This window comes from Platichthys flesus, chromosome 11, assembly GCF_949316205.1.
Source record: "Platichthys flesus chromosome 11, fPlaFle2.1, whole genome shotgun sequence".
Classification (NCBI taxonomy): Eukaryota; Metazoa; Chordata; class Actinopteri; order Pleuronectiformes; family Pleuronectidae; genus Platichthys; species Platichthys flesus.
This window is the reverse complement of record NC_084955.1, coordinates 12,210,135-12,223,596: the sequence shown is the minus strand read 5'-3', so window position 1 is coordinate 12,223,596 and position 13,462 is coordinate 12,210,135. Positions and strand designations below refer to the sequence as shown.

The following is a 13,462-nucleotide window of genomic DNA, read 5'->3' as shown; positions in this document are numbered from 1 at the left end:
ACTCTGAAATCAATGTTGTTTTGATAAGAATTTGTATAATGACAGATCAAGTAATCGCTTAACCACTTAACCCTTACCTCTCTGTTCATATCAACAACTCAGTCATCCTGTGAACCAAAATGTCACCTATCCATTCAGAATGTAAGGCCACCAACAGAGCTTCGAGACATTTCCCCAATGTAAATTTGAGGGCGATGTAAAAAGTGTTCCTCTTTAACACAATATAAGCAGTAGGGAGCTGGATAAAATTCCTCAGCCTACACATGATGCAAATCCCAAATATTTCCATTAAATACACTTTCTTACATTTTTAGCTATATTAATCATGTAACTGTTTGTTTTCCATAACCAACATGCTGTTCGGTTCTTGTTTCATTAATACATTTAATAAAAAGGGATGTAAACAAAACAAAATATGAAGTTCCAAATGTAAACCAAGAACAAATCAAGTGTTGAGCTCTCCAGGTTTGTACTTGTTCTACAGCTGAAACTCCAATGGGAATGTCACACGAAAGCATAGTTAGCTTTCGGGGAAGATGTTATCCTGATAATGCTCTATGCACTTTTTCAATATTACTCTGTAACTCTTTTACTGTTTTTGTACAATGGACAATAAGAAAATGTTGTATATACTCAAAGCACATCACACCCACATTTCAATTTTCTCCCCACCCACACTCCCGTCAATCATCTGCAGTCAATTGCATGCGCAACGAATTACTGCCCTGCAAGGAATGTTCAGATTCATGGTGACCTATAGTTTTCTCTCTTCCATTTGCTTTTCACATGATGATACAGGACACCCGGCTTTTCACAAGCCTCCTCTTTCCTCTGCCATTTGTGTTTTTCTTCTCTGCATCACTGGGTTCTGGAAAACGTCTTGACCATTTGGCTCCGTTCACACGTTGCCTCTCTTTCTGGCACCTACGCCTGTGAGAGGAAATTTCTTGAGGTCAGTAGGAAATGTTTTCTCTCTGCTTCTGTGCAAACAAATGGTGCTTGAATACTTAAAACCCAAATCTTTGTGCTTTTACCAGCAGCTGACCAAATGTAGAATTATTAAAGGGCATTATTATTGAGTCTTTGGGTTTTGCTTTTTTAATCAGGGTTATAGCAAAATTACATGTGTGGATGTGAAGCTGTGACCTGAGTGCCAAATGAGGACACAGTAGAAAGGAAAAATTGAATGATAAAGTTAATGAAAGGGCAGAAAGTAGGAGGGACATTGTGGAGCATCAGCAAACATGCTGTTCAGTGAATAAATGTTGTCTTGTGTGTGTCCAAGAGCAAAGAAGGAACATATGATCCCACACCAAAAGAATGACAGTTTCAGCATTGCATTAAAGCCACATCTTTTATTCAGTAGAGAACCTCATAAGATACACCATTTCAGCAACATGGTTCTCTGAATGCACATACATGAAGGTCTTATTGATATTTTGGTTGGTCCTCACCATTTTGTCTGTGTTTATTAGTTATACCAAGGCTTCGGTCAATTCATTGGACTTTGATGAAAACGAACAGTAAAGCTGCAAAATATTCACAATAAACTTATTACTTATTTATTATCCTTTTTTAAAGCCATTTATAGGGGTAAAAAGGGAATAGAAATCAAATTGAACTTAAAGTTAAACAAATATTAAAAAACAAACAAACTGAGCAGAAGGCACAAAGAGGCTTCGACCAAGAGTAAATACTGTACAATACCAAATTATCACTGACAAACTAACTTGGACTATAATCTATGCAAGTATAAATTATTACATATAAATTATGGTAACAACATATCAAATCAACTTACAGATATAAAAGAAGAGGAAGGTTATTGTCTGTTGGATTGCCAGCATTGCAGTGTCTTAAAACCTCATGGGTATTGTTTATTTCTGAACAACAGATAATTTCTGTACTGCTTGAAGGTCAAAGCATGACACTAATACTGCATTAATGTAGACAATGAATTGCAAAGGCACTGAGGATTCAAGTGAACAGTAAAAGTCACGTTATCAACAGTAGGTCACTTTGGGTTAGTGATCAGATCGTCCGGTTTATTATTAGTAAATAGGTAGTCTTCATTTGCACTCAGATAGTCTACAATTAAAAGTCAGTTATAAATCTATTATGACCATGGCAGTTATATCATGAAAAAAACTCTTAAGTAGCATTGATTTAAACTGTTAAAAGACATTAACATTTGGGCAGTGAGCTTTACCAACGCAAAATAACCGACCAAATATGGCCGTTACAGTCCTTTGAGGAAATGCCAATATTGATTTAACATCTCTTAATCAACCTTGAACTCGAAGTCAACCAACTCAGGGCAAACTCTGAAATCAATGTCGTTTTGATAAGAATTTGTATAATGCCAGATCACATAATAGTTTAACCACTTAACCCCTACCTCTCTGTTCATATCAACAACTCAGTCATCCTGTGAACCAAAATGTCACCTATCCATTCAGAATGTAAGGCCACCAACAGAGCTTCGAGACATTTCCCCAATGTAAATTTGAGGGCGATGTAAAAAGTGTTCCTCTTTAACACAATATAAGCAGTAGGGAGCTGGATAAAATTCCTCAGCCTACACAAGATGCAAATCCCAAATATTTCCATTTAATACACTTTCTTACATGATATACACAAGTTAAAAAGCATGTGCTAACAAGAGGAAATACTGCCCTGTTAACTGTGTCCATATGAAAGCTCTAAAAGACCAAACACGCCTCTGGTTGACTAGTTGAGGTACAGACTTCGAACTAGGAAACCTGTTTTAAACCTGACATGGTTACATTCGGACTGGCACTGTCATCATTACAGAGTAGGGAAACTCCCGATGGTTTACACTGCTTATGACATGCAGGAAGATTATTTGAATAAACTGACTGTAGAAAACAATAGATGCTGACGCTGTCCCTTTAACATCAAACCCGTCATTGCAACGGTGCACAGCTGACAGCAAGACAGGAATGTGCTTTGGCTCGTGTCAGACAACACTGGTCACTTCTACGGCTTGTGAATGATAGTGATTAACCTTGGCTCGACCTTAGAAACGCTGTCCCACATGTGCTGCACCAAATATAAAAAACTCCTGAAAATATTTCTATTGTCGGACAGATTCCAGGTTGAGGAGCTTTTACACGCTCAAGGTCAACACTGTATGAGTGGAATGAAAAGACTGAAATCTCTTTGCTTACAGAAATATAATCTCATAATATGCAAACACATCGGAAAAAAGATTACTAAAAATATTTTTCCAAAAAACACATATAAAGAACATTTAGATTTGGCCAGTTGTACAGGTATCAAACATATGTGAGATAACAACAAAAAATACAGTAAGTACCTGCAGAGTAACAAAATCTCTCACTCCAATACTGGGCAGCATAAGGAAAAAAAAACATATTCATTCTTCATAGTGACAAAAAATCTTAAAAGCGTACAGAAAATGAAATGTAACAATGCAAGCTGTTAAACTGAGCAAACCTGACCTCACATAAAGGGCAAAGGGTGTCAACGTTTAAAGGTTCTTTGTCATAATAATCCCATATGTTAAGGCTATTTATGCATTTACTGCCTCATATTGTTTCTCTGAGCTTGGACTTTCCAGTTACTCTAAATGAGACATTCGATCCGTCTGTAATGCAGAACCAAGTCAAGCCCACACGTGCTTAAGCTTAAAAAAATGATGTCAGGTTAAAGGCACAGTGTAATCGATACTTTAAAGTCGATTATTTCCTTAAAATTTAGGCTGTGAATTAAATGTCCAATTCCCTGGGATGGAATTACATGAATCTCTTTTGAATAGTCCTTTTGTTCTCTAATCACTTCTTCTTCACAAACCACCCCCCCCCCCCTGAATATTTGAGAGAAACAATGAAATGATGGCAGAGGATAAGAAAGATGAAAGAATTAAAAACATCGATGGAGCACTGTAGAAGAGAAGAGGCCCTTGACTTCAAACTTCAACAAGAGGAATTGTCTTCAGCTGTTTATAGATCCATTTTCAGCCCTGATTGGCAGGCGACAGATTACATTTAAAGTCCCTCTTGGTCAGTTCAGGCGTAAAACTCCTTGGTGGGCGCTTGGTGATAGGCTGTTGAGGAAACCTTGGTGTCTCCAAGGTCATAGCTACCTTCATCCTTCTTCTTCATGCGGTAGGCGAGGAGGAGGAGGAGGAAAACTGCACAGAGGAATCCTACCACTCCGCATGCTATCACCGCTGGAGAGGACATAAAGAATATTCAAATACTTTTTAGTTTGTTTTCTTTACATTTTTGGAAGATACAAGTCTGACCAACACTTAACAAATTATTTAGAGCTTTTTACCTCAAGATTTATTATTTTAAGACACTCAATTCATAAATATTCATCATCATCATCATCAATGAAGATGAGTTTGTAAAATTCTGTCCTTACCTGCCAAAACGTCTGTCCTCTCCCACAAGTTCTCAGACGTCACCTCTTCAGGGGCAGGCAGCTCATTCGATGTGCCTCGCCCAGCGGCCCGAATTTCATTGTCATCCTCAACCTTGCTCAAAATGTTTTCAGAACCCTCTTGGAAAATGTCCCAGGTAGTATCCAGACTGTTGTCCTCCTCTTTGGTTACACTTATGTCAATGCTGAACTCGGTTGTGGTGGTTTCAATGGGAGGCTTGTTGGAGGCGCTGGGGGCGATATGGTCCGTGGAGTAGTCGTGCTCCTCTTCTGGGAGAATAGCAGAGATCTGAGAGAACACATACTTTTGTTAAATGCTTAATAAACTGAAAAACAATAAAAAAACATCATGTGGTTTTAAATACTTAACAGTTCTCACAATTTAAACAAGAAATGGATCTTCATACACATTATGTAAAACTAAATGAGTCCTAGTGTTTAGTTTTACTGTTACACCTTCCAGAAGAAGTTAGAATTAACTTGTACTAAACTCCAACAATCATAAGTAAATAAATGTATCAATATCCTTAAAACATGGAAAAATCATTGAAGATGCATAACCTTTATTATTGATCATAACATCACTGTGGTAAATGGTGGTTTGTTTTGGGACCCAATCCATTAAGATTGTGTAACGTGGAGATACAGAGTTAAATAAAAGGAAAAGCAACACTCTACCTTCTCTTCACTGTTGTCTTCACCGCTGACTTGTATCAATATCCCTGCTGTGGTTGGTGGGATGGGAGTAGTATCTGCTGTTGGCTCCAGCTGCACTGGAACGGTTTCATTGGAGACTTCGATCTTAGAGAAGTTGAGGAACCTCTCGAGTAACCTCTCTTTATCTGAGATGTCAATGAAAGCTGCGATAGAGGAACAGATTTTGGATTAAATGCTCTGTTTGAACTCTACAAAGCAGTTATTTAACATGCAGGAGGAATACAACTCGTGACTTTTATTACCTAAAAGAATTTACCACATTATACCACATTTAAGTGAAACATACTAGGGTCACACTGAATGTTCTGAATGAACTGAATGTTCCAGCACATCATTCACAGTGGGTGTGGAAGTGAGTCATTCATAATAAAGAGAGACCGTATCTGTGGACGCCCAATAAAAGCTCACCTGGTTCACTTCACATCACCTCAGGACAAACATCTGGCACACAGTGAGGGGTTCTGTGTCTCAACTTACACACACTTTTACAATAGCATTGCTCAATTCTGACATGTGTGACTGGGTTGATTGATGGTAGATTAGGAAAAACACTTTGAATGGAAAACTGTTCGGCTGCTTGTAAAGGAAATTTGAAGGCATTTGATTGGAGGGTTAGAGCAGACTAAAAGGGTTTGAATATGTTAATTGATTAATGAACCCTCAATTCACAACTGCGTCTTACAACTGAAATTTGAAGTTGGAGCAAAAATAGTTTCAATCATTAAAGATATCAAGTAGAATGGCGCTCAGTAGAGTGCAAACCTCTGCCAACAGTCCTCAAAAATTCATTGGATCCAACTTTTTATATAGACCAGCACCAAATTGCACAAACTCATAAATATCAGTACCCCTGAACATGCCTTATTTTTAAACCAAAATTGAATGAATTATTCTCAGAAATATCAAAGGGAAATGTTGAAAAATGGCCGGTCTCGCAATGTTAGAAAAAGTGAAATAAAACTACTGCATCCTCCCCCCGATCCGAATGTACACCAAAACAGGTTCTTTACTGACTTATACCACATCCTTCCACCAACTTCTGTTATAATCTATCCAGTCGTTTTTCGTGTAATCCTGCTAACTAAAAGACAAACAAACGCAGACGAAAAACATAACCTTCTTGGCAGAGGTTAAGAAACTAAATAATTACAAAACAGGGACATTCATTAGACTAGTGTCCTTACCATAGTCTCCTGATCCAGAGCCTGAGCCATCATCTTCTCTATCTTCGTCATCTATAGGGAGGTCGCCTGATGTCAGGCCCTCTAGGTATATGTCATCTGTCGTGGAAGCAGGGGACTGGGAGGAGACCAAAAGCTGGAGGGAAGAGAAATGACAGAAAAACATTTATTACTCATTTAAATCAAGGAGGAGGGAAATACTAACCAAGAAGAAGGTGAGGGGGAGACATAGATTCACACAAATCTGTTTCATTCTAGCTCGCAAAGCGACACATGTACAGTAGACAGAGGCTTGTTTCCTGCTCATTGTGGCAGTAATTTGTGAAACTTCACAGAGCCAGACAGCGGAGATCTAAGCGTGTGTGAGGAGGAGGAGGAGGAGGAGGAGGAGGAGGAAGTGGGAGAGATAGAGCAGTCTTCAAAAGACAACGCACAGACCAGACAAGTGGACACACACACGGAAAGAATGGTTTATATCTTCCCACCAACCCAAGGACTCCACAAAGAGTGTGATGAAAACCAAAACCCTTCATGTCTCTTTGTTGAAAGCCCTGGTCATATAATAAAAACTTCAGCCAAAAGGAATGAGGTACTCGAATAGATGAAGTTATTCATCGGCTTGATGAAATACGACTTTGTCTGAAGTTGAATAAAATGAGCTCCAATGACTTCAGACATAAGGTGATATAATGAACAGCTCAGCCAGACATGAACAACACAGGAATCCGGGAAAACCAACTGATAATGAGTCGGACCGACAGTGGACTTTACATAGATGTACAGTCTTTTCCTGTAGACTTTTTGCGAACCTTAACCACCGACACAAACATAGACTTTTGACCCCTCTAGGATGAGCCGTCCCCAATTGACTGGTTATGGTCTGGAATTTGTCCCCAAAGGTAAAATATGATAGAAGCGTGCGCACACACGCGGATGAATATGGCCCATTGAGAGCTGAAGTATGTCTGGTATGTATACTATGCCTCCACTAACACAGGTGCTGAGAGAGGGAGACCGGGGGGGAAACTGGAGAAAGGGAAACGAAGGGGAGACACAGGGACAGTACTGTATTTTTCTGGGAATAAAAACAGGTGCTGAGGATAGAGGAGAAGACGTGAGGAAGTGAACCCCTTTGTCTTGGGCTGCAATATATATGACCGCAGAGACGTAAAAGGTATAAATACATTCTTAAGGCACCTGTGCTCCCTCTCAAATACAACATTTCAGTATCTGATGTGATTAATGGCATGACGGTCTTTCTGCACGTCATTTCTAATATTACAAATTACATGATTAGAGTGGAATGACAATGAGCCGGGATTGTTCTACAGATGTGAGATTTGTGTTCTTTATTCTGTAACTGCAGCCCCAACACTTAAATTATGTCAGTTCGTTCTTCAACATATCAGCAAGCTACAGGTTTATGTATTGTTGGGCTAATTAAACTCAATCAAAACTCAGGACAATCTACATTTCCACAATGGAGCCTGTGATATCTGAGGTTTGAGCTACCTGGGCTGTAACAACATGTAAAGAGAGAACCCTTCAGGGAGACCAACCAGATGTTCACACAGTGGTGTAAGAGGCCAAATAGAAAATCATCAACATCAATTTTCAAAAAAGGACGTTGAAGTCACATCATGGCGAAACTGACTGAAATAGCAGAAGGGCTTCTCGCATTCCTACCATCTTCAGGCAGGGGATTACAAAAGCAGATGCTGGGCTTGTCACAACAAAAACACACAGACACACACAGTGTTACAACACACAAAGCCCAAACTGCTACAAAATCTGATTACCATCTACTGTCTTTTAAGTAGTGCTGCCTTCGAATGGGGTCATGTTTACCATGTTCTCTTGAGCTATTCATGACCTCAGACTAAGGAATTTCCCCAGTTCACAAGTTGTGACGTGTTTGCCATCGTTTTTTTTAAAATGGTGGAGGAAATGAAAGTACATTTGTCATTCGATGGTATTATATTGTAACTTTATACTTTGAATATATATAATACATTAGAGTAAAAAGTATATATTAACAGCCTCATCTTTTCCATTGAGCCTTTGAATTTCCTGTATTATGTTTCATGTGTAAAGTTTGCTAAATTAATAGTAACAATAGGTACATGACTTCACATGTGACAATCGAAGGTAGCATTTGTTACATTATACATATTTGACTCCCAGTTGGACATCACTGGTCTTCTGTGTCTGGGAAAGTCACAGAAAGGAAAGCACACCATGTACAAACTTAAAAGGATCGAGACTCCCTTATAAGGCAATGACATCCAACCCTACTGTGACCTCAGGTGGTGTTGAACAGATGGATTCAAACACACACAGCCTCAACCCCTTACTGCAAATGTACTTAAAAAACTAAATCAATCTCATACACAGGGACATCGGGCTCGGCCGTATGGTTGAACTCATTGTCACCATTAATACTGACATATTCCAGTATGAATGAATACACAAAATGGCAGATGTACACAAAGTCACCGGTGAAATAAACATCGTAAAAATGTATGTTTACTATATTTGGTTATTTCCGAGCTGCAGTTCACCCAAACATGTTCAGTTTACACAGAAATAAAACAGCAACATCCCTCAAATTTGATTAACTGGAACAAAAGGAAGGTTTTTTTTGTTTGCTTGATAAACGTCTTAAACAAATGCTCCTGTATCAAAATGTTTATTGACTAAATAAGAATAAATTAAATCGACTATTTGATTAAACGCCGCTTTTCTATAACACACGTACAATGTAACATGTAAAATGAGAATTAGGCACAATCAGGCTCTTTGTCCATCCCCAGAGGTTATTACTGGGGGTTTACTGGAAGACTTGACTCAGTCACTCAGGGGTTACACACATCTGGAAAACATCCACATGACCATATAGTGCACAAACACATCCACACTGTATATGACCATCTGGTATCCCGGTGCTCTGTCATAGCGAAGACAGTTTTCTGGAAACCGCAAGGTCACAGCGTGAAAACACTGCAGAAATACAACAGGGAATCTGTAATCAACATTTTTTTTTCTTTCTGAGTCTGCTCCACTGACAGTTATTAAAGTTACGTATTTCCCAGATGAGCGAGAAGTCGGCCAGAGAGCAGCCGGGTCAAGAATGAGGTTGTGTAATCGCCAAAAGCACACAGAAGACCTGTCATCACATCGAGGAGAGCAGCAGGGCTGCACGGCGTTCGAGGGGGAGGATGTTTGACGAAGGCTTTGAGTCACACAACGCTCCACCCCTCAACATGAAGTCGATCTCCTGAGTCTTGTGATGGCATGACAGCCTGTAGAGGCTTCACAAAGGACGAGAAGTGACCGTTTTCAAGAAGGGAGACCATTTTATATTTGGTCCCGTCTCTGTAGATCCGGACATTGTACTTCCAAAGTGGGACACAAATAGAAAAGTAACAGAAAATGATCTATTGTTGTCTTTCACACATGAAAACTGAAATGTTTTGACTCTGCTGAACCCAAACTAAAGAATTCTAGTCGCCACAGAGTCCCCTGACATTCAATATGTGATTAAACATTTCTTAACAGGGTAACAAATCTTTTAAGATCTAGTTGTGAAAGCCCCTGAAGGCCATGTTGAGATTTCATCACAGACACAACCAGCAAGTCACCAAAATGCCACAGAAATAGTCTGGATGCTTAAACAGATGTGTACAGATTAGAACAGTGTTGTTGCTTATACGTTGTGACTGATAGTTTGCTACTGATTAACTGAGAGCACATGCAACTTCATGTTCACCACGTTGTACAGTAATTCATCAAGAGACGTCGGCCCAGCCATTTTGACATTCATGGTCATTCAACCGTTTCTTATGTTGGGAAAGTGAACTTTTGGACCCCACTTTATTAAATAGCTCTTCCTGTTGTGTCAGTGTTTGGCTAATGGGCTTTAGATGCAGCATGAAGATAATCATTAACTTACATTCCTCCTCCTGCCTTTTCTGGTTGGATTGGAAAACTACGTGCGCCTGCCTGGACTGGCCCGGTGGGACTCACTGTGAGTCATCCATCCAGAAAAATGACACAACTACCGTCTCGCAAGCTGCCTGCCTGTTTGAACACTCATCTCCTCACATGTGAGCGATATCACCGACTGACTCAACGAGCAGCTCTGCGGCCGCACTCAGGAGCGAGAGGCAGTTTCAGTACGTGACGTAAGCCATCACACCCAGCAATTTAAGACCGGAGTGGAATTAGTAACATAAAGTTAGAAGGAATCAAAGCGTATGTGGATCAGAGAAGGAAGTTGTTTATAGAGTTTGTGTATTCAGAGTCTAAAGCTCACAGGGCCGCCAAAGCAAAGAAGTGGCAAACTGTGTTTATTCCACTATAGAGCATGTGTGCGCTTTCTTTTTTCCCCGCAACATGTATCCAGCAGGAGGGTCTCAGGTTTCAGCCCCTCTCCCTTTCACAACACACAGACCATAAATCATAAACACCATGCATCTCCGGGTGAGGTGTCACAGCTCCCTGGCTCTCAGTTTGGGGACTTCTACAGTCAATAGATCATGCAGCAGGGATATAGTTCTCATTTCATATCATTTCCAGCTTTACAGCACAGAGGGAGAAGAGGAGAGGAGGGGGCAGACAGAGGAAGGGTGATCTTTGGGGTTTGTGTCTTGTCATTTGCATCCTTGTGAAATGTTCACCTTTGCAAGTCACGACATTTAAAAAGGTGATGTGGGAGATGAATGCAGATCAGGTCCGGAGGTTCTGGGTCGAAATGTCAGAGTTTGGAGCTGGAGGCTGAACAGACTCTGGCCCTGTGTGAACTTGACACCAACTTGACGCCTGAACTTGGGCCGGAGCCACAGTCTGAGGCCGAGTTATCAGCAGAGGCTGGATTTGTCCAACAGATAACACATGTCCTGAGTAAATATACTGTTGCTTCCTGGAGAACAACAGTTAGCTTGAGCTAGTTTAGCTTTCACTTTCTCACATTGAGAGAAAAAAGGTAGACGAACGTGACAATTACAGAGAATGTCTTCGAAAAATAAACATGCCGAGCAAACCAGGAAGGTATAATATATATATATATATATATATATATATATATATATATATATATATATATGTGTGTATGTTTTCTTTAAAAATAAGTATAGATTTAAATTTAAGGCAACCTGAATGAGAAACTGAAAGAACTGAAAATACTTAAACGTGGTCTCTTTTAAACGGTTATTAGCGATAAATTAGATCCAAAACTCGAACTAATGGAAAAAAAACAAGTTCAACATGATCGAGTTCAACAATAGTCAAGTGTTAGTTACAGGCAGTTTGGTCCAATTTGAGAGTTAAAGCTCAATTTACCCCCAAAAAAGCCACTCACCTTTTTTTCACTGATAATTCCAGTAGCCAGCGCGACGAGGAACAACAACCACGGATTCCTCATCTTAACTCCCAGGGACGAACGGCCAGCTCGAGGGAAGTGTCCGAGCGGTGAGCTGAGGACTCAAGTGTGTGGAGGGAGAGGTGAAGGTGAAGTGGTTCGGCGGAGTCCTGGTCTTGGTTCTCTCGGTTCTCTCGGTTCTCTTGGTTCTCTCGGTCGGACCTCGGCTCCTCTAGACGCGCGCTGTGATGTGGATCCTCTGGAAAAGTTGTTTGGACTGGAGGTGCAGCGTGGCTCCGCGGTGACGTCAGCACAACGTGACGTTACGTGCGGAATGAGAAGGGGACGAGGAGGAGGAGGGGCCCCAGAGGGAGATAGAGAGGTGGGGGGCGGAGCTCACAATGGACAGCCACACACCCACACATGGTCACATGCTGAGTGCTACTTTTTTCCTATCTATCTATCTATCTATCTATCTATCTATCTATCTATCTATCTATCTATCTATCTATCTATCTATCTATCTATCTATCTGCCCATCGATTGATCTATCTATCCATCGACCTATTCATCTATCCATCTATCCATCTATCTGTCAATATCTATATATATCTGACAGTTTTCCTCACTACTTACTTTTCCAATTAACATGTTACATGAATAGTTTTTTTTCTAAGGTCATAAGAAAAAAAAAGCTTGTTGGACATGCAGGTTCCAATCGAGGCCCCAAAGGACTGGACATAGAGAAAGCAGGAAAACTTCAAACATGAACAAAGGTTTGTGTAGCAGAAGTCATTTTCCCTTCCCACTGGTAATGCCAGGATGCACAGAGAACTTATTGTAAGAGTAACAGTAAGACACTGCTTACACGCTGATACAACAGTGTTAGTATATGTTTCAGTCACAGCTTGGGTTTTATATATATCTTGCTCTTTTACTTTTACTGGAGTATTTTAATACTGTGATATTAGTACTACTAATTAAGTAAAAGATGTAGGTGCTTCTTCAATAACTATATTTATTTCTTTGCCATCTCTCAAAATAGATTAATGTACAAACTCTCCTTAATGATTAGGGTTAACTGTACCATTGGCTACTGCTTACCTTACAAATATTAAAGATTGTTATGTTAAGCATGACTCAATTTAGAATGAATAGTAGCAAGCCCTGAATTAGTGTAGGATGTATGAAAGTATGTGAATTAACATTAATCTGAAGGTGATGGTCTTTTGGAAACCTCTGGGTTGTTGCTCGCCATATTCAGTAGTTAGAAATTAAAGTAACTTTAACACTAGTTTGAATGAAAATGCGACATTTAGCATTCTGTTTGTGATAAATGAAGGTCAGCGTGAAATTGTAACGCTACGAACAAAAGTCAGATATTTATTGCACAGTAATTTATAAACACATTAAGATTAATGATCATTCCTGTATTCCACACTGGTTTCATCATACTTGGATAACACCCGAATTAAAGGGCTAATCAAGGTATAATGTGGAGGAGCATCAGCCAACGAATAGGATTGAAAACTGTAGATATGACGCCCTCTAGTGCAGACGAATGGTTACAGCAGCACAACACAAAAACACAAACAGCATCGGTTCTGTCATGGCACTGAAATATCAGTCAAAATACATTTCTTTGCTGTTGTACAAAGACTATGAATTTTTTTTGTAGGTAGTAATCTATAGAATAAACATTAATTTACTGCAAGTTTAAATTTCAGTGGATTTCATTAGGGTCCGAGCACTGGCAGACAGGGAGGCCCTATTG

General features: G+C 39.8%; 1 protein-coding gene and 1 long non-coding RNA gene across 2 annotated transcripts; one reads left to right on the top strand and one right to left on the bottom strand.

Moving 5' to 3' along the window:
• Positions 1 to 628: 628 nt before the first annotated feature.
• On the top strand, positions 629 to 10,222 carry LOC133965097 (uncharacterized). Its single transcript, XR_009923842.1, has 2 exons — positions 629 to 952; positions 9,422 to 10,222. It is a non-coding gene; the product is annotated as an uncharacterized LOC133965097 (long non-coding RNA).
• Positions 1,341 to 11,986, bottom strand: LOC133965096 (syndecan-2-like). Its single transcript, XM_062399497.1, has 5 exons — positions 11,689 to 11,986; positions 6,333 to 6,465; positions 5,110 to 5,291; positions 4,414 to 4,720; positions 1,341 to 4,216 (listed from the first exon to the last, which is right to left on the bottom strand). Exons 1-5 carry the CDS (start codon positions 11,749 to 11,751, stop codon positions 4,053 to 4,055), a joined length of 849 nt encoding a protein of 282 aa, XP_062255481.1. The 5' UTR covers positions 11,752 to 11,986; the 3' UTR covers positions 1,341 to 4,052.
• Between the last annotated feature and the right edge of the window lie 1,476 nt (positions 11,987 to 13,462).

Coding starts and splice junctions, on each gene's coding strand:
- LOC133965096 (XM_062399497.1), bottom strand. CDS start 11,751: ATGAGGAATCCGTGGTTGTTGTTCCTCGTCGCGCTGGCTACTGGAATT. Junction 5,292..6,332: donor CTCTGGATCAGGAGACTATG/GTAAGGACACTA, acceptor CCTCTATCGCAG/CTTTCATTGACATCTCAGAT. Junction 4,217..4,413: donor GAGGACAGACGTTTTGGCAG/GTAAGGACAGAA, acceptor TGTCCTCTCCAG/CGGTGATAGCATGCGGAGTG.